Below are 27,267 nucleotides of genomic sequence, written 5' to 3'. Positions count from 1 at the left end.
ACCAACAAGTGCTCTTTCTTGAAGAGATGCATTGATTAATATTGTTCGGTTCTGAAGTGTAGATAATATTGCTTATAGAAATAAAAAATGATATATTTATTGTTTATTATTTAATATATAACCTCTGGAATATATAACCCTGGAAAAAAATCTTAGCTTTATATGCTGTGACAAAATGTTCATAGAGATGCATACTAGATGCTTTAAGACCTTTTGGGTAGACTCTGTATTTTATTTGGTTTTGTGATGTGCAGGGTATGTCAAATTGTGCTGGCTTGCAGTTTTATTTGGCTTAAGTAATCTGAGGATGTGGAGATAAATATTCAAATTATCTTCTTACAAAATGCTGGGTTTACTGGAGCAGGAGGGGAAGGTGGCCCAACAATTGTTTTGTTGAGAAATACACTCATATCAGCACCCACTATTGTAGATCAAGTTAGGATATTTGAGATTATTCTGGTGATAGATTTTATATATATAATATCTTCCCCCCCTCACCTTTTTAAGTTTAGTGCCATTTTGATCCAGACTAAAGGGCAAGTGAATCTTGTCCACTTGTATTTTCTAAGCCTGACTTTCTGCAGCTGAATGGATCTCCTGCAAATCAGATACAGGTATCAGATTTCTCAGATTTTTTGTGCTTACAGATAATTTGGTCCAACATGAAATTATTACTAAAAACGTAGTTATAAACAGCTAAATAGGTGTAATCCTTAAAAGGATTAGTCAAGAGCCTTAGACTGCATTGGAAACTGCAGTTTGTAATTTTAAGTGTACTGCAGCTGGCATGTGTCCCTAACCAGCAGAGGGAGCATAGAAGTTGTGAGCTTAATTAAGGTAAGAGAAGTAGCTTGTTTTGTTGTCTCCTGCTGTGAAGAGCTCTGTTCTTACCACTAGTTGCAATAGGTCAGTCCCAGTTTATTTTCTCCTAGAAGACACTAGGAAGAGGGTTAGTCCCTTCCAGAAGGGCCGGTGGTCCAGACTGACTACAGCTCTGAAAATCCAGCAACTGTAGTTGCTCTCCCAGTGGCAGCTAAATGAGCTGAGGCAAAAGCTTTTATGCAGTTGATGAGACTGAAGCATCTGCAGCTTCCCAGCCTTGGAGAGCAGAAGAGGTAACAGGGAAGAGAGCTCTCTTGAATGTGAATCCTGTCTGCTTTCCTTCTTTGCTGTCACCAGGGGTGAGGCTGCTAATGAAATTTTGGTGAAGGGAAAAAGTTCCTCCTTCACATGAAGGCAGAGGCAGGAGTTAAACCCAGGAGCTGATCTGTTTTCCTGTTGTCTTTTGCAGGAGAGCACGTGAAACACGTTTGTGTGCAGTGCATAGCTGTTCTCTTTGGGGCCTTGAAGGAGAGACAGCGCTGGCTATGCCCAGGTTCATTCAGCAACAAACTGGGGACCTTTCAGCACTGTCATGAAGACCAACTCTTTAATTTGAAGCTCTCACTAATTTTGTTGTGGTAGTTTAGAGGATCCATCTTGTAGTGAAGGTCTGGGAAAAACAGGAGTGGGTGGGAACTTGGCCAAGGCGACGACAGGGGAGTTCCACGAACTGAACACGTGGTGTTTGTGAAAGAGCAATGGACATTCATTCCTGTTCTCAGTAACACTCTGCTCTATTTAGCTGGACCTGGGATGTTGGCAGCTCCCTAGTTCTGCTTTTTGATAGCATGAAGTGCTGACACATGACAGTGTGTAGCACTTCCTTACCTGCCATCAGAGACTATCTTAGATTCGCTGCAGGTTTTTAGCAGGTTAGTATTTGCTGCTGCTTCCATAGTTTTGTATTTCAGTATAGGGTGTCCAATCTGGCTGTGAGACAGCTCCACACAGGTTTGTGGTAACGTACATTCTCATGTTTCTAAGTCACAGCTGCACAGAAAAATACATCTGTAATTTTGCATCTTTCCTTCTACTTTCTTAGATGCAAAACTACTATTGAGGTGAATTTAATCACTGGTAGATATAACAACTAAGAACAACTTGGGTTTATTTTTGTTTTACTGGTTCATGGGTAAAGAAATACCTATTTCACAAAATTCCCTCTTAGCCCATTCTCTACTGCTGGAACGTATCACCCAGCTAATCTATCTGCTTCCAATACCCAAACAATTTATGTCCTTCAGAATGTTAGGTTCTTTTTCTGATACTTGATATTTTAATATTTCATTTTGACTGAGAGAATGACCCTTTACATGTATTCACTGGAGAATATAAAGTCTGCAGTAGGGATTTTAATTTGCTTTCTTAAATTCCACATTTGCTTAAAGGGAGTATTCATCAAACTAGAAAGAAACATCTCAAAGTCTGTCCTGCAGGACTTCAAATTTCTAGCTTCCTTTCTGGGGAGCAGCTTTTCATTTGGCAAACATAGGAAGCATCTCTTGCTAGTTAAATTTGTTGAAAAAAATGTCCTGTCATTTTTTTTAACTAATCTGCTACTTGACCATATGACATAACTCCAAAATACATTGACTGTGCTTTCATCTATAGAAAATAGATGTACAGTGTAGGCCAGGGAGTGCCCCTTAATCTCTTATACTATGTCCACTGGAACAAAGTAAATTACTCAGTTTAACCTCTACTAGGAGTTATTTCCTTAGTAAGACTGAGCTGTGCACCATATTCCATTGGGAGTTGCTCCTCTTCATTGTCCATGGTTTCCATCTCGGTCTGGCTCTGTAGCATTGCAGGAGAGGGAGAAGTTGGAACAGCAATAAATCTTAGCAAAGCAACCCTAAAGGACAAGAATGTAAAAAGTATTGCACCATAAAGCCGTTGGTCATCAAAGAATTGGCCTTCTTGAAGGGATTATAAAAGTAGCTAGATTTGTGTGAATTTCTTATACTTCAAACGTATCTAGAATAATACAGGAGAATTAAACCAGATTATTCTTTATTACCAGAGGCAAATGTACACAAATAACATGCTGACAGACCTAGGCTGGAAATGAATAGATATCAAAGGAAAATCTCAGTTCTTCACTCTGCACTACTTGGTGTGGATGGAAGAGACAAAAATTCAAGTGCCTCAGAGCAGCACTCTGTTCACAGGAGACAACTGGAACCAAGTAAAAGAAGTGGCAACAGAGGTTTGTTTGCTAGTTAAGGACTCACTTTTCATTCAAGAGTTAAAATGAAGGAAAGTTTCCTCTGTATTTTTCACAGGAGCAAACTGTTGAGTTGTGAACATTTGTAAGTAAAAATTCTTGAAATTCACATCTTATCCAAAGTAATGAGTGCTGTCTCCATATGGAAAAGCCGTAGGTAAAAATACAGCTTTCCTGTGTGCATGTTCCGGGTTGCCAATGTGTAGTTAGAAGAACGCTGGTGTCTTGTTCAGGACCTCATGATGACTTTCCAGGGATTACTTGCTTGCAGGGGTTGTTCCACTCCTCACTGACAGCTGGCTTGCTGTTTTTCAGGGCATTTCCATTTCCCCTCTGGAGGGCTGGAGAGCAGCAAAAAACTCCCAGCGTACCAGGACTTGAACAAAGCTGGTGGAGAAAGCAGTCCTAAGAGTTAGCAAACTTAATGCCAGAAGATAGGGATGAGTATGCATAACCGGTAAGTCCTTCATTTTGATTGAATTTGTGGTAGCAGTGGGACTTTCAAACACTGTCAGGCACTATGAGCAATTAACTCCTGTTGCAGTCTACCATAACCACTCAGACCAATTACATCTTCCTCTGCAACATGCTTTCAGGGGCCGAAACCATTTGACCTATTCTAATGACATATTTCATATTCAGATCAATTCACCCTTTGCAGTCAATGCTCCCAGCACCCTGAGTTGATTGGAATCCCCTTTGTACACCAAATAACCAGATGAGATCATGCTAGTTATTATGTTATATCCCTTCCTTATCCCCATGCTTCATTTTCTGCTGTGTCCCCATGCTTTGCACTTCCATGCACCAATTGATTGGCCTCCCTGTATCTGCCACTAACACCTCGCCACGACCACATATTAGAAATTTAGCATCTTTAAGGCTGTCTTCTTCATCTTGTCCATTAATCTGTGGAGATAACAGAGTTTGTACTTGCAATCACAGCACAGCCAGGAGAGGTTGATACTAATGTGACCTTTTAATAGGAGAGGGATCTTCTGTTTACTGAGTTCTCTGGTTCTCTAGAAGCTTGGTTCCACCTGTCCCATCATGTCACTAAATCACGGCCAGTTTGCTGCAGCAAGATTAGGCAGTCTTAACATGACCAGGTGTTCTCCTGATGAGCATAAAGAGGTATCTGCCCATGCGTAACCCTACAGCTGCAAAGCTGTTGCACAAAGTTGTGAATCAGATTTAGTGCACAAGGAAGTGATGTGGTAAAAATTTGCTGATTAAGCATTTATACCCCCTAAAGGGGAAATAAGTTAATAGCCTGCTGCTCATTTATGGTTTGATTATTCACTTAGATGGGCTATTTTTGTTTGTTTCTCATTATGAGGTCAGTTAGAAGTGGTGGCTGGTTTGGAGGTAATTGCAACCGCATCAGTCAGTGAATTAAAATAAATAAATAAAGTTCTGCAACATGCCAGTTCTACAGTCTTTATCTATGTGGACAGCCTGTGGGTAATTTTTCAAATACCAACACCTGCCATTAACTACAGAAAGATTATTACACCTAGGTTGAATGGTATGTCAAAGCCTTTGTTAATTAATGCAATTTAAACAGTTCTGAGTTGGTTTCTACAATCTTAGTATATAATACTAGGAATTGGTGCTAGCTATTCTGAGTTAATTGTAGTAGACTGAAATAATTTCTTATGAAACTGAGACACCTGCAAACGTCTCTTAGAATTCCCTAGCCTGACTGCCAAAGTTGTACTGCATGTTATATTGCCTTTTTACTCTTTACCAGACTGCTTTCCTCTGTGATTCATATGCAGTAATTGACCTCCAAATATGCTTATTTTAGGCTGATTCTGCTAAAGTATTTGTTTGGTTTTGAATTTGATATGTAATCATCTAACAGTTGAAGCATGTCTAACTTACATACATATTAAACTGGTCTATTTTTAATTCTGAATATTAGTCATTTATATTGCAGAACAAAAATATTTTGGAAAAGGGGAGATTTTCGTTTAACTACTTAAATATATCAAACTGGATAAACAGTTTATCCTGAAAATTGGCATACTAGTCTGCATCTGAAGCCCATAATCAAAAATTGCAGTTATGATGATATCCCAGTTATTTCTGTCTCATTAGGTGAAAATACCTCTATAAAGTGTATTGCAGATAAGATCTTCATCAATTATTTTTGAGTATTATTCTACTACACTTAAATAATTTTTACTCAATGTAATTAAGGAAGACAGAATAATACCTTTGTTAAGGTTTGATAATTAAATATTCTTTCACTTAAAATAAGATCTATAAGAATTTAGCTAATAAGGTAAAAATTTTTCTTTTATTCAAAGCAGTTAAGATGACACAACCAATTTTTCATTAAAAACAACATGTTAGAAGCATTTTTGGCAAAACCTCTAAATTAAGACCTTGCTACTTTATTTATTTTATTTCTCCATTGCAGTATCTTTTAAAAACATATCAGTGGCCATGATTAAAATATCTATGGGAAATAATTATCATCTGCTGTTAATAGTAAATCTCGCAATTCTTTCATTATTACACTTAGTTTTATTTTAACATTTCTAAAAGAAAAGGAGTTTAAGTACAGTCAGTATTATTTTCTGCAAAGTAAAATCAAATAACTTCAATGTAAACATACTTAATATATAAATACAAACTCAATCCATTGTGTACCATGGCACTGATTTTATGGCAGTCATGTAACTTGCAAATAATGTAGCATGCCAATAACAGAGGTTCCTAAATCAATAAATACATTTAAAAAGAAGAGAACAGTTCACAATATGCAAGCATAATACTTGTAACCAGATGCTACAGTACAGTTACATATGAGCTGTTCTTTAGAATTGTGTAGATAAAACACTTGTCACTAAAACTCACTTAAAATGTTTGTTAATAACTATTATTATCTAAAGTTAGGTAAATCATGCCAAATAGCACAAAATACAGTAGCTAAAGAATGAAAAACAATTTGGTAGGCCCATCGAATTCTTCAGAATAGCTGTGTAGAAATCAGGTAGGATTTTCTGTTCCTTCTTTGAACTTTTTTCTTTTTTCTTCCAGTGTTTGTTTAAATACTTTTCTCAGGGTATTGTAAACATATGGTCCATTTTCAGAATCAAAGGTTGTCTAAAAAAAGGAAAAAATTTAAGTTCAGTTGTTAAATAGATGTCCTATAGCAAAATACAAAGTAGATGACCAACACTTAAAATTTTTTAGTTTTCAAACACGCTAAAGAAAGTATGCATTTTATAATGGAGTGCTTAATGCCTATTTTCAACTTTATGCTAACTAGACAGTAAAATAAACTAGTAAAAGGAGAAATGTGATTTTTTAACAGGTTGCAAATCTGTACATTTACAAGAGTTTATGAAGCAATATGATGAATTTTATTCTATTTTCTAAATAATTTCACGTGCTGTATCTAAGAAAGCAGCTAGGAGCTGAGCTGCTCAGAGCTTAACCTGTCATCTTTACTAAATGACTCCAAAAGCACAGATACTGGTTATTTACACATATCCATTACAGGTTCCAAAAAGTAACTGAATTACAGCATAATTTTGCAAATGCTTTAATTTGATGGTAAGGCTCCAAGTAGCAGTAGAAAAGTAGTAGAAAATCTACCAAAGCCTTTGGTAAGCTACTGCAGTGGCCAATTATTCTCACCATTTAAATATGATTTTTTCCCAGTTTGAAATAGTCCATGAATTGGAAGTAATCTAGATATAGACAAATGATACTAAAGGATTAAGACATATTGTCCAAAGGTCTAGTGACAGAACTGAACTTTCTTGGGAATATTTCCAATCTTCTGTGTAGGCTGATTATTGTAAAATGTAAACTCTGAAGTAAATAAGCATCAGTACAATAGCTGTGAAGGAACTGCTGTAATTTTTAACATAGAATATTGCTCTACCCTTCACAATTCATAATGAATAAATACAAAGTCATGGACAAGTGGTTACTTGCCTTAGTGAAAGCTTTAATAGCACGAGCAAGTAAGGCCTCCTCCACATCAGCTGGTAGCATTTGCAAGTTCACCACACAATGTAAAATACAAAGGATAGTCTGACACTGTTCCTGGTGAATAAATGGAACAGCAGCTCATTAGAAGAAATCTTTTCAGTAAAAACATTTAACTTTCAATTTTTGTTAATTGCTGTTTAAATATCAGACTGTGCCTTCTTGTATTGAAACTTTCAGGTGTAGGAGTTGGGGAGGGAATTTTCAGAAGCCTTAAGAGAGTCTACATAATTTTCTCAGTCGTGATGGGAGAAAGTCTTCTCTTGCAGAACACCCCATAAACTGCTCTGGAAATTTTTGGGAGGCCAGGCATTTACCTGGAGTCTTGACTTTCAAGGCTTCCCCCCATGACACAGTGGCACGCATGTGAAGTTGCACCATAAAGGTGAGATTAGACTTCATGAGCCCAGAGCACTGTGCATGTTTAAGACTTTTATCCTCAGCTAAGGTAGGATGATCTGCATCTCCTTCTCTCGTAGCAGGTCTCCTTCACCATAAAAGGAAGCTTGCAGAAAGACACCTGGGCAGTGCTAGAAAGGATGCATAAATGGACAATAGGATCTTTCCAATTACTATGAGATACGCTTTCCTGGGAGACAGGTCTCCTCATTGGAGGTCACTTAACAGTAAAGTTAAATTAGTTAAAAGAACAAATTAGAACTTCAGGGACTTCTGGGAAGATAAGCTAAATAATACAGGATAAGATAATGTGAGATAAAATCAGTAATTATTAAAAAAAAAAAAAAATCCTTTCCCATACATTTATAACAACTTTGAACAGTTTTCAAGTACTTGACAAAAAATATAAAGATGAAAAACCATGACAGAGTGGAAGAATATTGTGCCTTCTTCAGGAAGGCATTTAGAGATGCAATTGAGAATTCTGAGTGTCTTGAAAATGGCAACTGCACAGAAAGTTCTGACCACTTGTTGATTAGAAGCTGTATTATTGGGACTTTGGAAGGCTGTTAAAAGGGGTCCTATTTTCTCCATACTACAGAAGCAAAGAATGCCCAAAGATGTAGGAAGTGAACTTGTGTAATTAAAAGATCTAGAATAGACATAAAAAAAGAAAAAGAAAAAAAGAAAAGATAATTATCCTGCATTTAGCAGGAGATCTAGTGGAGAAAACACAGTTTAATGGTTTTGGATCAGAAGGACCTGTTTTCCATAGAGGATTTCAGAAAACACATAGCTACAGTTCTGACTTATGTAATGGAATTTGGCCTGGCTTCTGATTCCATGAATTGGCAAATACTTCCTCCTCTTTGTCTCAGCTCTGCCAAAGCTGATGGATTAAGATGTTTACACAGCAAATATGACAACTGTTAAGCGCAGCTGCCAGATTCGACATTAACAAAAGCCATACAGAGGGCTCAGTGGAGAAAATTTCTTGCCTTTGTCTCTGGATCTCAAACTGCAGAATTTGTAGGTAAATATGCTGAAATTGAGCTTCTACTGAATAGAGTTCAAAGACAGTATCTGAGATTTTTCTTAAAATATTCATCATCCTGGCATTGATTATAACTCTTACCATAATAACCATCATTTTGATTTTTAAAGATCGAAACTGCCTTTTAAAAGTGCAATTCCCTTGCCCAAAGGCCAGAAGTGTTTAACATACATTAAAAAAGTAGACGTGGCAGTAAAATAATGATTTGACATATCTAATGCATACCTTTTTCAGTAAGTAAAGTGCTTCTTGTGATTCTGTGCAATTTTTTGCCAACATGTCAATATCATCTTTCGATATAATGGGTTCTTTCAGTTGCTCTATCCAGGACCACATCAAGCTGCAGAGGATAAAAGGATCTCTCTCAGTACAGATTTTATCCCAAGCTCCATCTCGAGAATTCAGTTCTTTCTAAAAATAAATAAATAAAATAAATGCATCATCTATTTACTTTGCTAACATGCTCTTTGACTGTAGTAGCACTTGACTGCTTATGCTCCAACATAAAGAAAAAAAAGACTTAGCAGTTATAAAAAATATACATAATTTCTGTTTTTTCCCAAAGCATCAACATTAATCAGCAGTAATATAAGTGATTCTTTAAAAGAGAAGGTTGACATAAATAGTACATCTCAAAACCTCCTAATTATCTACTAGAATACAAAAAACAGTTTTGGATTCCTACTTCAAAGCAAATGTTACTGGGAAGATTTGAGTTTGAGGCTAAGGAGTTAGTTTCTGCTAAAATCTTCTACACATGGAATCCTCTGATTAGCTGTGAGAAAGCTAACTAAAAAAATTAAAGCTTTTAAAAGCTTAAAAACAACATAGCTCTAACTTTAAAAATCATTAGTACTTTTATGTTAGCAATAGTCAAGTTAAAACCACAGATAATAGCATCAATTTTTATTAGTTAGTAAAGTGAATGAACATGACCAGAACAATGTTCCAACCTCATGTAAGAGACCAAAATGCGTATGTTTGTTTTGCTTGCTTTTGAAAGAACCAGCTCATAACTGACAAATACAATCATTTACTTAATTAGAACATAAATCTGTGTCCCTATTTGTCATTTCAAAGGTTTCCAAGATTCCTTTACCTACTGGTGGCATTTTTGCCATTCCAGGGATTGACCTAGGTGAAATATGCAGAACACACAACATTGAATCAAGTTAAAAATTACCTGCCACATTTCTACCTTCTGCTTCACTTCATCCTCTCCCAGAAATTCATTTATATTTGCAAGTGCTTTAGCTGCCAAAACTCTTCGGGCTTCCAAACTTAATTCTGATTGCAAAACGATGTGTGGAATTGCCTCTGACAGATCTTTGCTTGTCTGGCTTTCATATCCCATAGAAAACTTTGCTTTAGAAGAAGAAGAAGAATCAGAGTCCTGAGAGGCATAGACTCTTCTCTTATACATATTAGTCTCACATTCTGTTCTATGACCAATCTCTTTTGCAAAATTATGCTTTGGTGTTCCAGGTTCCCTGGAATTGTGGATAGATGCCAGACCTGAAGAAAAGGTTCTGCTGCGTTGTACTTCTTTGGCAGATTTCCTTCTGTGATAAAGCGAGGATCCATCTTTTCGTCCATCCAAATTAAATTTACCTTGACTCCAGAATGTACATGTATTACGCACTAAGACTTCTTTGTTTAAATCCCACTGCAGCTTTTGTCCACCTGCAGCAGAACACTCCTCGCCACGGTTCTGCTGAAATTTGTTGTGCAGTAATATCTGAGTAGGTACTGTCCATGCAGTTTCTCCTTGTTCTAAGAGAAACTCAGTTGTCCTTAAATCTGATTCACTATAACTCAGACGCCTTTTCACATGAGTGAACGGCTGAAGGCATTCGGCATTCCTTCTTTTCCAAAGAGGATCATATGCATGTGCCAAGGAGAAAAGAGCATTGTGGGTCTCAAAAGTAGCTGAGTGAGTTTGGGAGAACGAGTCAGATGTATCACTGTCCTGTCTTTCTAGCTCTTTATCTAGCTGTGTAGAGACCAACTGAGAAACAGTCTCTTCAATTTCAGCTGAGAGATCTGGTATATTTAACAGTTCTGCCTCTATCACCTGTCTGTTTTCAGCCAAGTCTAGCAACAGTTTGCAAACTAGATGAATAAGTTTTGGCACATGTTTGAGATGCCTGCTCTCATAACCGTGGAGCAGGTGTCTCTGACGGGTCAGGTACTGAGACAGTGTCACTGTGTGTGCCTTGGGATCACAGCAAGCAAATACATTTCTCAGAGGAATTAAAAACTGCGTGAACTCTCTGATGCATAACAGCTGTCCTCTAGTCTGAATAGAATTAGGCCTTTTTGCTCTAACAAACAGAATTGCTTGATCAGCGGTCATTCTTGTTGCAAAAACTAAATAGCAAGCTATTAGAACACCTGGAAAATATAAAGGCAAGTATTAGCTGAGGAACTATCAAATTAAAATGAATATTCAGTAAAGATGTACAGGATGAAAATGAATATAAGCAAAAATACAAGATTTATACCTTTTGTTATGTGATGCTTCTGTTAAGTAAGTACAGTTGTATTTTTTTGGATTGCAAGATAGTAAAGGCATTCTCACTGCACTTTTAATGAGAGCTAATTTCTTACCACCGTATCTCTAGCAATTGCAGCATTTTTGAATACTAACACAAAATCAGGAGCAATGCTGGCTTCTATAGGCAGGGCTCAGGCAACAAGATAGGTCTTGAAAGGGCCAGAAGTAAATTAAATTTCAGCTGTTCCACAAAAGCCTACTTGATTTAACAATCAGTGATAGGTAGGTCTGTAAGGATAAACATGTAATAAATACATTCAAAAATGAAAGTGTACTAAGTGATTTTTTCCCATCAAAAGGAAGCCATCCAATTTGAATAAAACGGGGAATTATTATTTAGTTTCAAAGATTTTTCTAACTTTATTGGCTGTTGTTTTTTATCTTCTAACTGATATCTACTAAAACTGATCTCTTTCTGTCTGTGACAGATTGTTTTCATATATAAATTTGTTTAGCTTTTTTAACCACTGATGCACGTCTTGTAGTGATACAGAAAATTTAAACAAGTGAATAATGCTATACAACCAGAGATTCTTTTGCATCTTTAGAAATATAATTCTGTTGATCTTTGGGGTAGAGGACACATACCTGTCCGACCAAGTCCGGCATGACAATGAACAGCTACTCTCCCTTCCTGTAAGGCAAAAGCCATGACTTTTACCATATCAAGTATAGTAGTGAGAGATGCCACTCCATAATCCTTCCATCCAAAATTATAAAAATAAACTAAAATAAAAAGAGAGAGAATTATTTTCAGTTGTACAGAATATGAATTAATACTGTATGAAGAGAAGAGATGACCAATAATAAATGGTAGTACTAAAATGGCATAAAGGATCTTAGAAAAATCTGACTACATAATGTCTGAAAGAAATTATTTTCACATTTCAAAATACTCTTGCTATGAAAATTTGATATGTACATGAAACTGGTAAAGACTTGTCAAAACTAAAGTTCAGCTGGAATGTAAATGGTATAAAAAACTGAGTGATTCATACTAAAATTACTGAGCTATATATAGGTAGAGCAGTTTTTTTAAGAAATAAAAGCACTCCTGTTATAAGCTGTTTCTTATACAGAGGCAATTTTTCTCATCTCATTGTGATATGAAAATACAAAAATATTGCCAATACAAATATTCTCAAATCAAAGGAATGACCATTTTATAGTCTAGATAAGAAAATATGCACCAGAATTTGAAATACAAATAATATTTTAAATATTTAGGAACTAGGAAGGAAAAAAAAATTAACTAGCTGTCATGTTTTCTTTAGTCCAAACACCTGAATATTAACCTTGAATATACACAATCTTGGATAATGCATTATTCACTCTTGATTATATTTGCCATTTTTCATTTTTATATCCTTTTTTGTGCAATATTTCTTATATAGTTTTTTCTAACACACAAGAAATCATGTCAAAATACCTTCAAATGCCAAAATCAATAATTAATGAGGAACGGCAGCAGGAGCTAACTTACTTCCAGCCTCCATGAAAGCTTCAGGAAGGTAGGTGAAGCCACTTTCTTGTTCCAGTGGATTCCCACAGCTCGCATGCTCCCCAGGACGCTGAAGGTTAATTATGGTTTTTATGCTGCATCTTAAGCAAGGAATAGATGAGTCAAAGTATTATATGCAGCCAAAATCTCATTATTCCATATTTTGTGAAACACACATTTATTCTTAGAGGAGAATAAATTTTTACCTGTATATTGTTAAAATGAAAGGATCTTTACCAACAATCCAAATCTATGTTGAAAGAGAAAATGGATCAGGAATTACATGAGTAATACCTACAATAAATAGTGACTAACTTTTTTACCTTTCAAATTGTTCAATAATGTTGTACTTTTCAATTAATTCTGTTGAGGGTCGAGCTGTAGCCAATATGTTATCTGTTATCCTGAGAAATTAAAAAGGTAGATAATAATGTCACTATCATAATTTCTTGAGTACGTGTCTACTTGAATAAGAACAGCATTTCATTTTCAAAAAAGACAGAAATACCTTGTTGATTAAGTAGAAACTTTATTTTCAAAAAATTCTACTATCATATATAGTGTTAGTGATAAATCCTGTTCAGCTGATACAGATATTATATATCAAAAGATCATTATTGGAAATGCTTAAGTGCCAAACTGATTAACATATTAGAAAACTCCTCTGAAATCTGGACTCTGATCTATGTTTGGCCCTTAAGATTTGTATACTTCTCAATAGCAGCTACTGTTACCAAAAATCAATAATAATTTAAAGATGCATTTCATATGAATGCTACTAATTATGAATATGCTTCTGTTAAATACATGCCTTGTATTATTTCACCTTAATAATGTTTTCACTTTCGAGTTCTGTTGTGAACATGTTAAGTCTTAGGAAGAATTATCTATAACTCAGAATGTAGTTTTTTTAATTTATCATAGGTATTTCTTCTTTTGGATCTGAACCAAACTCTTGAAGTAAATAGAAGTCCTTCAATAACTTTACAGGACTATGTACAATGGCTGCTATAGTTTATTGCTAAGTGGTAATTCTGAATCAACCCATTGTTCTGTTTTTTACTTAACTTAGTAATATTTGAGTTAAAAAGCAATAAGTAGAAGCTTATTTTAATTGAATTCTCTCTTTTAATAAATATAATGGATGCAGTTACACATAGTGAATATAAATGCTGCATATTACCAAGAAGAGTAGAGCCCTTTAATGGCTTGCTCTTGGTCACTCCATCGAGCAGGATTTTCATACTTGCAAGCACGGCCGCCGCATGCCATTGAACACTGCATATGACCAGGAATGACATGGCGAAGGCGCTCGCCTACTTTAGTGTATTTTGCCGTTGGACGCCTTGAACTCCCTAGAACACAGGCAAAAACAGATTTAGTAAGGAAGCTTACAAATTCATCTCCATCTTAAAAGTTATCAATTCAATCTTAAATTGATGAAGTTATAAACAGCATAAATATATATGAAATATATATTTAAGATTCATTTTTCAATACAGACTTAGTAAGGACTGTTAGGGAAAAACTGTTTGAATTACTGCAGAAGTTGGGTTTTTTTTCACAGTAACTTTTCTTTCTTCTGATGAATTTACAGGTATGTGATATCCTTTGCAACGAAACAAATGTCATGATCATCTATCTGAAAACAAAAATACTTAGCACACCTTCACACATATACTGCTGGGTTTTATTTTATCTATGTAACTGAGCTGTTAGAATAAAAAGAATATATTAAACCCTGAATAAAAAAAAACAGAGAGCAACTATTTAATATAAAATACAGCAAAAAGCATTTAAAAATCCCTATTTTACAAATATATCTAAAATATAGCTGACAGAACAAAAGTACAAGAATTTAACACACACAAGAGAAACAGAACTGCCTACAGTCTTAATGAAAAGTACTTTACTTTTTTTTTCAGGAAAAGTTGCATTCAGCTCCTCAGGGCTCAGAGATGATATGGCCACCATAACCCGGTGAGTTGATGATGACAGTACCTCTACAACTGAGCTCCGGCGCCTCTGGATTATGCGAAGAAGGGGATCAGAGGAAGAATGCCTCCGACCCTGGAAAAAGTTGCTAAAAATACTTGCCGCTGACCACCTTCGGGGTGAGTCCTGCATGACTGCCCCACACCAGCTACAGTTCAGAAGGGCTGCCGAAGATGCTCTGATACGAAAGCCAAGTTGCTCAGTGCTGAAGTTGCACAGAGCTGTGCATCTTTGTGTATGATCTGGCAGCTCTTCAGGATAGGCTGAGCTGTCTCCATAGAAACACACAATGAACCACTGATGCCAGCTATCCTTGTGGCAGCTAAATTCTATATGAATTGATTCTGTTTGGGACAAACTGTTCCACTGCTGATGAAAACAGTTGCATTTCAAGTAGATAATTTTGAAAATGGACTGGGAACAACCAAAACATTTTCTATAAACAATGTGAGTATGTAAATTACACACATTCAGAATTTGCTAAGACATAAAATACGATATTCAAAAGAACAATCAAAATGTAGCTGGATACTGCTTTCTGAGAAATCCGTAAGCAGGAACATTATACTCCCCCACCTTTTGGTTTAACATTCCACAACCACCTCTCTCCCTCTGCTTAGTTGTTCCAAAATGCATCATTAGTTCTGTAATGATTGGGATTAGTGTGTTCCTACTGAAATGGTTCAGTACATGATGAATTGTAGACTGTTCACTCTGGACCATTCATATCTTCTAACAAAACACAATTTGTTATTCAAAACAAAAGGCTTATTTTGTCAGGGCCCAGCTATTTTATTAACCAAAGCTGTTAGCCCTACAGACTGAGATAAAGCAGATTATGAGAAGAAGACATATCAGTGGAGTGCTTTAAGCTTTTGAAGGTAGATATTAGGTGGCAATTTTCCTCCTACTTTGCTTCTAGTGTGCTAAGGAGGAGAATGAGCTGGCCAGAAAGATTGCAAGGTTCTCAAAAGCACAGAATTCCCATGCTGGCAATTATATGGAGAACAGATTGTAGCAATGTTAAAATAATTAAATGTCTAGAAACATCTATTGAAGGGCTAGAACATCTACGTTAAAACATCCCTTGTCTATACATTAGACTAGGTGCTAAAGATTCTGAGGCAGGGAAAAGGGGGAAAAAAAACTATAACTTTGTTCATTAAGTAAATTAATCCTGTTGCATTTTCCTAAGCATATATACTATCCTTAGCCTGCGTTTGACATTTCTTTTTGTACTATGAAAGCAGTCCTCTTAAGAGGAATTTGCATCATAATAGAAAGCTCTCTTCTGATTTTTTTTTTAAGGCAAAAATCTACTGTTTCTTCTAGGTACTGAACAGGAGTTAAGTAACTGAATTTTTAATACTGCATCCCTGCTATTAAGAAGACATAGTAAGGTCTTCTGTAGATACTAGGCCTGAAACATTAGTAGTGATGTCATATGAGAAAAGGAAATATTAAAGCCAATACTGTTAGCTGTTGTCTCAAAATTCTGACTACTCTGATTCAACACTAATGATGATATCAAGAGCTGAGGGAATATTTAAATGGGCTTTTATTTTAGGGATTAGGTGAAAGAAAGGAAGATGAAAAGGCTGTTTCAAGAGCTTCCTATATCCCATGAGCATGAAAAATGTTTTTTAATTAATTATATTGCTTTCTTATATTTATTTCTTTTTCTTTCTCTTCCCAGTGTTTTCTTCAGTACGTATCAAATTCTAGTGGAGGCAGAAATGAGCAAGATAAAATGCTACATGCAGTTATTTTACCATTGAATCTAGTAGGACTTGCAAGTATTCACTCAAATTAGTAAGTCATAATTATATCCCATAAGACTTTAAGTATTTTCTTAGATTTTTGTTGGTGGTGGTGGTGAAGGTTTGTTCAGAGTGCTAGGCAGTTTCTGAACGTGAAAATGACATAGTTCTTTTGCTTAAGAGGTTATACCTGGCAATATGAAAGCTACAGAAAAGTTCAGCATAATAATGCATTGTGGTGATGATTAAGTAATGCAATTCATTTTTATGTTATAGACATTTTGTGCTTATAATTGGTGAATAATATATCTATTTTTAATTATCTGTAGAAATGTGTTTTTTTCAGAATTTCTCTAAGTGGTTTCTATGAATAACATATGAGAGGAAATGATTACCTGAGTTCATATTTGCAAGGTACACACTGCTTTCTAGCAATGAAGAATATGGTAGTTCATTTTGCAGCAAAACTCCTGCAGCCATTGCAGTACCTGTTGAAACAGTAATACGTTTACTGTAAATCTAGAGCACAAGTTCAAAAATGGAAAATAAGGTGAGTGCCTGTCACTGATCATAGAACTGTCCAAAGTTCTTTGGGCAGTCAGACATGGACTGCATTTTTTTTTCTGGTGTACAGTCATCTTAAAAGAGGTTGGCAGTCTGTACCAGCACAATTGAAGTTTAGCAGATTGTGTATTTCTAGCGCTAGAGCTTAGCTGAGCATGGCCTTTATAATTTGTGCTTTATATGGACAGTCATTCAACTTAAAAGTTTTTAAGGTAACGTCACCTTAAACATATGACTGGAAATCTTGAACTGAAATCCTGCAGGGGACAGTTTCGATGATGCTAATGGTATCATTATGACAGCACTGTTTCTAGATCAGACCATTTATAGTTTTAGTTTATAATATCCAAGCAGACCATCCCCAAAATATATGTGTTCTCTGTTCTCTTTCCTCCACTCGTTTCTAGTACGTTGACAAGTTTGAAAGCACATATATGAAGATCCTTCTCTAATGAGAAATCCAAACACAAGTCTTTGCCTGAACAGAAAACAGTTCTTCTGATGTTTTAATATGATTGCTAATACAAGGTATGCCTTGCCATGAAGACCTCACACCTGACAAAAAGAAAGCTAAAGGAAAGCAGTAAGGGTGAACATATCCATCACAGTGATGTTTAAATAAACCATTTATAAGGATTTTGTGTGGAAATTCTTACCCAGTATTCAATTTCTTACCTCAATAGAAAAATAGTTGCATTTATAAAAAACAGGGGGGGGGGGGCAGCATCATTCTCATACTAAACCAAAATGGCTACACTATATGCGTAACTAGTAAAACGTTTCTACATAGAAAAAACTCAGATCCCACATTCTGTTAAAATGGTATTAGGATTCAGCAGCATAAATAGTGTTTTAAAGGACAGGAGATTTGCTTAAAAAAATGTTTATGGAGATGAGGTGGTATAACAATCCTAAATTGCGATAAAAAGAGGTTTCAACTGTTTGTTGTTCAATATCCACTTTTCATCTATAATTCTGCTTGTTTTCAAAAATAATTTTTAAATAGATCCAAATAGAATTTCGGTTATTCAGATATCACATTATCTGACCACATACTTGAATAAATTGAGATTATTCTTCCAAGAGTGCTAGTAGACTTCATTCCCATTTACCTCAAAGACCCTTAGTATCCCTTTCCAGGATACTTTATGGTAGGAACAGAATAAACATACTCACCAGTGACCCTTTAAAACTGGTGCATCAGTATAGAATGGCCTCGAAACAATGAGAAAAGCAGGCACTGCTATTGTTTGTGAGAACAAGTGGCCTTTTGAAACTTCAGTGATGCCAAGAAATGCATTTCTAATGTAAATATATATATTAGTAAGAATACTAATTAAGATGAATCTTAATGAATATTAAAGAGTATCTGGAATGTTTTCTACTCAGCTATTTAACCACCCAACTCTGCACTTTTAAAGTCAAATACTTAATAAATAGGCAGCAACACCCACCCACCCACACCCTGCATTGGGAAAACAGCTATATCCTGAAAAGTCTCTATCCAGAATGTTTTTCTACAATGTGCCAGAATTAATGGTTCAAGTCAAGTTATAAATCCGACATTCCTAACATAGCAGTATTTGACTACCTTTTTTTTTTTTTAAAAAAAACAAAGTTTGAGAGTATGAAGTACAATACTCTTGGAATACTGAATAAAGAATATAAATTTGGTTTAGATTAACTTAAAATTCCAGTCTTTTCTACATCTGAAATAGTGGGAAATGCCTATTTTTCCAGATGTACATTACAGGACACATTGTCAGAATGAATACTGTATTCTAGAAAGTCTTAATTCAAAAATGTTGCCTTCTGCAACAGCATTGCCTGCTTTTGTTACAACTTACTGATAAAATAAGGATAATTGAAAGTGAGTAAATCAAAGCAAACAGCTTTTGTCAGTTATTGTATTTATTTAACAGATGTTTCTGTATACTTATTTATTTGTACTGCCCACATGAAAGTGGTACAAAAAAGTGAGTCAAAATGTCAGAGTATTTCTGTCATCCAAAACTATTTTCTCTCTCTTGCTCTCTCCATTTTTTTTTTTTTTTTTTTTTTTTTTTTTTTTTAAAGTAACCTGAATTCAGGTTGACAGGATCGCCTAACTGAAAAGAGAAAAGGTGCAGATTAATGCAGAAGATAAGGTACCTGTAGTTTTATAAAATACAAGCAATATTGTTCTAAATGTCAGAGACAAACAATGTGTTTATTTGCCTTTTAATGAATTAGGCTCTCCTCAAATTTATTTCAGAAGATATACTAAATCCATACTTCCATTTCTATACAACCAGTATAGTTCCGACTAACTTAAATATTTTGTCTGCATGCTTTTCAGTTCCTTAAATTTACTGCCTGACAAGTATTTTGAATTCCACAATGTAAGCAGTGTTTCTTTGTAATTATCTGGGGGGTGGGGGGGGTTGGAGGGAAATTGTGAACTTTTTATAGAGTAATATTGCACTCCCTCAGGCAGAAGTAAAATGCTATAACTTTGGACAGGAAGTACTTTCAGTGTTGATGTTACTGGAGAGGGTTATTATATTTGTACGCAGATCAAAATAGTATTAAAACAAGTGCTTGAGAAAAAGAAACAACTCTCATTTCTTCTATGTATCGTATGTTTTTAGTTTTTAAAAGAGTCTCTTCAGCATTTTGTTCATCACATTTGATACTCTCAGATGCTACAGAAAAAAGCAAGAATCCTGAAATCTTATTCTAGGTCATGTTCCTTATTAGCTCTCTAAGGGAATTGAGTCACATACCTTGTGGCAGTCGTATCACCTTAATCAGATTCACTATGTTATCTGTGTGACATGCATTTCTATTGCCATGACAGCAAAGAAGCTGGTCTTTTAATCTTGGTTTCACAATCTTAAAAAAAGGAACAGTATCTTAGGTGATGTTCCATCTCTGTATTTTATCACAGGAAGCAATGTTATTAAGCCTGCATAAACAACACAGGTAGTGTAACTTAAGAGTGAAAATAGTATCTGTGTTATTGGCTGATTGAAGTAACGAGCAGTATCTTATTGCCCAAGGCAAAAAGGGTCTCTTGAAATCATGGTATCAAGCATTAAGGGGATATTTCAAAAGGTTTATTTCTCCCTCCAGTGTGTTTTTTGTATTCATTTTGTTGTCCCACTGTATGCATTTCTGAGGCTTTTTTTTTCCTCATTTGAGCCAACCAGTTCCTAACAGAAAGGATATACTGGTTTTGTTGACCATTAGTTGCACCACTGATTCACATGTTGCATTTGATAACAGATGAGTAGTTGTCAGATCCTACTCACTGCTTCATACGTGCAGAGAGGTGGCTTTTTTGCAGAGGAACTAGTGTAGTCATACTGTGCTGTCATAGGTGAGATTCAGTTTGTGCATCCACTTTACAGGAGCGAAGTAGTTTCTTGTTCATGTCATGATTTCCTCTGGAATAAGAGCGCTTCTCTTTGCACAGATACAGGTTGAGTAGTAAAATGCCATGCAGCAAGTAGGCCAATTGGGATATCAGTGGTCCACAGTGAAACAGGTTCTGCAACTAACTGTGGTGCAGGTTTCCTCAGAAAGAGCACAGAGGAGAGCTCTGCTGCTGGTTCACATGGTCAGGCTGCAGTACGGACTGAGCAGACTAGCCACTGCTAGGATAGGATTAGGTGCTGGTAGTGCCTTTCCTTTACTATCTGGTAGAAGGAAGGAAGGACCACATCAGAAACTACTCCACACCTCAAAACTGGCTTAGGTATCACCCTGCCTTGCAAAGAGGAAGGTGACCTTCTACTATCTCAGGATCTGGAAGGTCTTCCTGGCTTCCATCACTGGGCACGATCTTTGCACCAGATTGAAATGGGAGCAAGGAATAACATCAAAGGTTTTTAGCAGCCAGAAAAAGAATTATATAGCCAAAAAGTGATGCAATAACAAGACATTGGTCACACTTGACTCTAGCAATTAATACAGTTATTTAATATATGTAACTATTATCTTTTACTTCAGAACACATTTTTCAAAACAGACAGTAGAGCTTGCGTTCTAGACTGGAATGACTCCAGTTGTGCAAGTTCAGCTGCCAGCACGAGCAGTAATCCCCTGTGAAAGCTTCTCACCGCATTTCCGAGAAACTACTAGTTCACTTACTAGTGAGATTCCATTTCTCCAGATCTATGTGCATTTGGGTAATTTAGAATACGAGAGCACATCACACATTTGAAAAAATTACTTTCATGTATTAACGTGAAAAAAACTTTGATAAGCAGTCAATTTTAAGATATCAACGTGTAAGAAAAGCTGTTTTAAAACTCAAGTATATTCGTACAATATAGGCAAATGCTGATGACCTGTCATCACCTGTCACATAAAATATGGGGTTTATTTTACTATTTTCTTGCTTTCTAAAGTCATTTGTTCTCTTCCCTATTGCATTCCTATATAAGTAACTAGCCAGTGGCCAAATTTTAAAGGAACATAGTTGACTGCAGATGTAGATAGAGGCTAGGTTAGCTTAGTACCAATCACTCAGTTAGCTCCATGTATGAGTACACTAAAATTTAGTCCATGGCCTGATTCTATAAGAACTTATCTATATGGGAAATTCTGATTTTGTGGGTAGTCTCACAGAGTCAACAGGATATTTATCTAAACAGAAAATTATATGGGACAATGTTTCATTGCCAGAAGGCAAACTTCTGGAAATTGCAGTAATTAAGATGTTTTATTTAATTCTTTTAAATTGTTGCTGTTAAATTTAAATTTGATTTTTAGTTAGATAACTAAAACTAAGCAAATATATGGTAGTGTAATGAGAATTGTTTGTATTTAATGAAATAGTAAAAGGCTGTGGTTATTTGAAAGAGATTATTAAAATATAAAAATACAGAATATACAAAAATGGTTATTAAATTCTAACTTGCTCTCTAAATTCAGATTTTAACTTTCTTTTACGATAGGCAGATTATGAAAGTTTTTGACAAAAAAATGTTAAGAGATAGTCACTTCTGCAGGAAGCACTGGTAGATGAAATCACATTTCAAACTACAATAGACTATCTAATTTTAACATTGCCAGAAATAACAAAACATTTATTTCTAAAGTTTTGTAAAAGTGGTAGCTAACTATTTTTCCTTAAATTTGCTTATATGAATAATGAAAGAAAATGGTGTTTTAACATACATTACAGTAAAAAGTATTGATATAAAATATTTCACAAATATTTAAGGTACAATTAGCAAAAAACTCTGAGGCAGTATTCAGCATGGAGCAAATGCATTTCAGTAGGCACACATCTCAATTCCCTAGGCTCATTTGAAACTTGAAATGTTTACTACCTATGAGCTAACACCAAAAAAAAAAAAAAAAAAAAAAAAAGGAAAAAAGTAAATAACACATAGATATAGGACAGAGAGAGGATAAGGTTATAATTTAAATAAAGATAGTTTAGCTGTATGCAATTTACACACATGGGCAATCCTACAGCTATTGTAAAACTCCGGTGATTTCACTGGGAACACAACCAGCAGTAATTTATTATTTCTATATGTGTTTTTCCCCTTTGGGAAAAAATATTCACCATCTGTTTTCATAAAACGTGAATGTCATTTTATCATTAAACATGGTATTTACATAGGAATGCAGCTGCTTACACACATTTTAAAGAGACAAAAGAATATAATTCATTAGAAGATTATGTAGGTGTTGGCCTGGTGATGCAGTGTTTGCTATTAATAGATTTTTGACATAAATAGTAAGAAATCGCAACCTAAACTGATGGACAGGTCAATGGACTTGATTCATACTGTTTCAGTCACGTCAGCTCTCTGTAGTAGCGTTAGCACAATAGTTAACAGATGTTACTTTAAACTACCTTGAACAGGCTGGCAACTAGTAATTACTATTGAGAATTATAAAGGAGATGGTATAAAAATGAATACATTAACCATTCTACCAACGAAACTGGTGACTCATATATTCTTGATCATGAATAGCATGTTTACTAAGATAGTCTATCTGATTTGTAAGACTGACTATATACAGAAGAGTGAGATACTGTCAGTAAGGAATTTTAATAGCATTCAGAAGTGGAAAAATTTTAAAATTGAACTTCTGCAAGTCAGAGGGATTATTTTTAAATATCAAATAATCAAAACCATAGTGAGTAAATTTACATGCATTTTAATAGACATTTTCAATAATTTCAATTTAACCTCTTACCTGTTACCCAGCAAAAAGAATGAGTGACTGTTGATCCCTTCATTATTGCAGCATTAACCACAAGAAGTATGTTCTAGGGAAATTCACGTTTACAGAAGAGAAGCTGAATGATGTTGCCACAGTATTTCCTGTAGTTAATTGGATTCATGATGGTAATCTGGGAGGAGCCAGTAACTATCTTTTCTTTAACTTAAGACTGTATGTGGAATGCCGTACGGACTATGCAGATAATCATCCCATAAACTGCTTTCTATTGCTGTCTAGATTTTAAAGGGATTGAGGCAAACAGGCCACACCAGTCTGATGTTTTAATAGCTAAATCCTGCATCTCTTCTTTCTGTTCACCTCATTTTCGTATTATTAGCCACAAGTAAATATATATACATGTCCAGCTGTGTCAGACTAAGCACATAATTACAGAAATAATTTTGTGAAGTTATATTAAACAAAGTTATCCTAATAAATTCACTTTGAAACAGCATGAAAAGAAAATCATGGATAAATATTTTGTTGTTCATATTTGTAGTTACATCCTGAACAAAGAATTTCCTTTCTCACCCAATATAGCATAGAATATCACTAAAGTATTTACATGTAGTAGAAATTAACTGGACTAAAAGTAATATCAGAAAATAGAAAAAATAAATATCTCTAAGTGAAGCAGAGGTAATCAAGTAAAATATCATCATTAAAAATTCCTCCCAGTTATTTAAAAACAAAATAACAAATATTTGTACAAACTTCTATGGATGGGATAGGTGTCTTATTTAAACAAGCAAGGAGCTACAGGCGACAACTCTCTAAAGGCTGATGCCAACAACCTCATTAATTCCAAAGATGCTATCTCAGCTAAACACCTGCCTTAATTTGGCCAGCAGAGAAATGGAGCGTGTAGCAGGACTAAATTGTTTGGTTAGTTTTCAGAAACAATTTTATAATCAGATTGCACTGTGTTTGTGCTGTGTACTGCTAATAAAATTCAGATTGAAGAAGAATCCAAATACTCCTTTATACAAAAACTCATTTACTGAGAACAGAGACAAATTTACAAAAGTAATCCTTAAAATTATATGTCTAGCTTCTTAATAATCTTGCAGGGACAAAAGAAGTCCTGTGCATGAACTAAACTGCATTCCAGTCATTTTAGTAAACAGCATACATCATATACATGCATTTATGCACACTTGGGCAAAAAAAGTATTATATAAAAAACTGGGCTTCAAAAGATCTGTGCACAATTCTGAAAAACATATTAAAGTAGCTTAGAATCATGGTTATTCTCAAAATCCCTCTTCTACAAGTATCCGTTTTAGTTTACAGCCATTGTTTGCCACGTGCCATGGTAAATATATCTTCTTAGAAAGCTAGTAATTGGTCATGAGTGGATGTAAAGTGAGATAAAATCCAAACACAAAAATTCTTTCTGGGGAAAATAAGCTGTTTTCAAGTGAGCGCAATTATTTTTTAAAAAGTCTGCTCACATAGTTTGTGCATTAATTACAAAGAGAAAAGATGAATACAGTTTCCTTCTGTGACTGTGTGTCTCATGAAGAAACCAAGAATTTCCATGTTCAATACCTGTTTAATTTTCAAACACATTCACCATCCTACATGAGTACTGTATGAACCCAAGGTGAACTGTGTGCCAGAGTTATAACATAGATTTATTTTTTTTGAAGTGATTATCTTTTAGCTGAAAAATATATTAATAGAAACATACAATGGAAAAGTTTTAAAAGCCTGTAAGTATTTTTAATTGTATGGCAAAATACAGCTATTGCTTTGGATAGTGAGTCTTTGCTGTTAAAGGAGGGTTTGAATAGAATCAAAAAATTTTGTGAGATGCCTTAATAATTGCCCTCTCAGCTGTATTATACTTGTAAGTCTGTTATTTACAACAGGCAGGTATCAGAGGGCATGTAATTTCATTTTTCTCCAGTGCAGTGTTTCTTATAGAACCTGCGTATTAAAATTCACCTTTAGGACTGAAGGAGTTCTGTAGCTACAAATATAAGCTGCAGAATAACTTGTTGAGGAACAAACATTTTAATTAAGGTGTATCTAAGTAGCCATATACTCCTGTTTTGGTAACCTGTAATGCGAATATATATTGTTAAAAATGTGACTGAAATCAGGTTCATTATTTTGAACTTTAAGGTAGAAATTTAGGACTTGCTGTACTGCAAAATTAAGTTTGGCCATTTAAACAACATCTAAATACTAAGATTATATATTATTCCAACTGCAAAATGATTTAAGTTTTTAAAATTCTGAATATTTTCCCCTTCTGTTATTTAAAACCTGATCAGATTGTGCAGTTTGAAATACTGTGTTGCACTTCTTTCTTTAATGTGTTTGTTTAAGCTTCAGCTCTAAATGTGTCGATCACCCCAGTTTCCCCTTACTGTTGGTGGATCTGCAGTGCTCAGAATCTCTGAAAAACTGGTCCATAAGGGTCCATATGTGACAAGAAGTGGAGCAGCTAAAGAACTATTTTTTTTTCTAGTGATCTGCCAAGTTTAGCTAGTTCCAGGAAGCTGTGCCAACCATGCTTGTTCAAATAGGCTATGTCATCATACTTTAATCAAGACAAGGTTTTGTGTTAACTGAGTGTGACTTTTTGGGGGTGTTAACCACTAGGTTAAAATAACGTGCCATTTTCAAAGAAAGAATACGCAGAGTAGGCGGGATGCCAGTGACTAGACTAATAGTCTTTATATCTTTAAGCTTGGCATTTTCCTATTGAAACAAAATGAAGAATTGCAAGTCCTCTGGAAAATTCTATTGACCTATCATTGCTGTTCAAAGATCTTAACAAGCTTTTTAGCTGAGTAGAACAGGATCAGTAGGCTTCTGGCAGCGTATTTCCCTAGAACTGTATGGGCTATCTCATGGCTACCTTACACTGCACTTAGTAAATCCACCTGTCCCATTGCTTTAGGTACTAATTATCAAATTAGGCAGGCAGAAAACTACATCTCATAATAAGATGAATGCAATTAAAAAGTTTGACCATTGTTAAGACTGCACTGTTTCCACTGCTACATAGATAGAATTGGAACTTGAAATTATACTACAATTTAAATTTTACTAAAACCTGATTTACTTTAAGGATTATGCTAATTTAGTTCAAACTATGTATTTAGACTCCTAGCTGGCTTTGAACATTTCCATCTTTACTTTTTGCTTTCTGCGCTTCTCATAGCTTAGGTAATAAAAATCTTTTAATGTTGCTCTGTATTCAGGTCCCGAATGCTTACATTAAAACACTGCAGGGAATGGTATAGTGTGTATAAATATGTAATAAAATTACACATATAAATGTGTAATTTTAAAACTGTATGAAGTTTTAGTAAAGACTTTTTACAAGTTTTGCTTTTAGATTTTTTTTTGACAATCCTGTCCCTTAAATATAATGCAGTATCACACAACAAATCAATCATAAAAGCAACGTTTAAGCCTGTCTTTGGTTCCCAGTCCTAGCCTACATTGATAGTTATGTAATCATTACAGTTATACGTATAACATAGTATATACTTTGTTAACTATGTAACTAGTTATATGTAACTATGTTACAGTTGTGAGATTAAATGTGTGCTGTTTAGGTGCCTGATGAGATCCCAGAGCAACAGCCCACCTATGATCCCTCTCCTTTTTTGTCACCTGTACTTCCTCTATTCCCCTCTTCTGTTTGTTCCACTGCTAGTTAAAACTGTCGATAAAGGATAAAATGGAAAGGTAGTAACATTTTAGGAAGAGGGAGCATAATTACAAAGATTTCAATTCAAAAGACAGTTTTAAAACTGAAGAATTGTATCAAATATTACTTACAAGCTGTTCACTGTAAGCCCAGGAAAATAGCCTAGAACTTCACTTTTTAGCCACAGACCTAGAAATGAAAGAAAATTCACAACTAAATACAGATTTTAAAAGGAAAGGAGAGATGCTGTAAAGCTGTAGGAACCCCTTTCAGATGCCTCATTTTCTGACTATATGACACAGTGGTGTCCGTGTGGCTGCAAACTCCTTATCCAGAAATGGTCTATTTTGTGCTAGAAGCACTGCTTTTGAAGTAGGCAGCAAATGTCAGGTTTTTGGAAATGGAGAAATTAA

The 27,267-nt window shown here is 35.1% G+C and overlaps 1 protein-coding gene and 1 long non-coding RNA gene across 3 annotated transcripts; one reads left to right on the top strand and one right to left on the bottom strand.

Annotated features, from left to right (window-relative positions):
• Positions 1-5,637: 5,637 nt before the first annotated feature.
• On the bottom strand, positions 5,638-27,016 carry PTPDC1 (protein tyrosine phosphatase domain containing 1). Of its 2 annotated transcripts, XM_062585689.1 has the most exons (10): positions 26,986-27,016; positions 16,782-16,874; positions 13,815-13,986; positions 12,955-13,035; positions 12,614-12,732; positions 11,719-11,856; positions 9,757-10,967; positions 8,799-8,984; positions 7,067-7,177; positions 5,638-6,226 (listed from the first exon to the last, which is right to left on the bottom strand). In XM_062585689.1, the coding sequence occupies exons 2-10, from the start codon at positions 16,864-16,866 to the stop codon at positions 6,110-6,112; spliced, it is 2,220 nt and encodes a 739-aa protein (XP_062441673.1). In that variant the 5' UTR covers positions 16,867-16,874; positions 26,986-27,016; the 3' UTR covers positions 5,638-6,109. The 2 variants fall into 2 exon arrangements, with proteins under 2 accessions (XP_062441673.1, XP_062441674.1); XM_062585690.1 differs by lacking the exons at positions 16,782-16,874; positions 26,986-27,016 and adding an exon at positions 14,545-14,758.
• LOC134145800 (uncharacterized) lies at positions 14,563-17,533 on the top strand. Its single transcript, XR_009959690.1, has 3 exons — positions 14,563-14,745; positions 16,323-16,438; positions 17,358-17,533. It is a non-coding gene; the product is annotated as an uncharacterized LOC134145800 (long non-coding RNA).
• Positions 27,017-27,267: the final 251 nt, after the last annotated feature.

Source organism: Rhea pennata, chromosome 12 (assembly GCF_028389875.1).
Source record: "Rhea pennata isolate bPtePen1 chromosome 12, bPtePen1.pri, whole genome shotgun sequence".
Classification (NCBI taxonomy): domain Eukaryota; kingdom Metazoa; phylum Chordata; class Aves; order Rheiformes; family Rheidae; genus Rhea; species Rhea pennata.
This window is presented reverse-complemented; position numbering and strand designations above follow the sequence as displayed.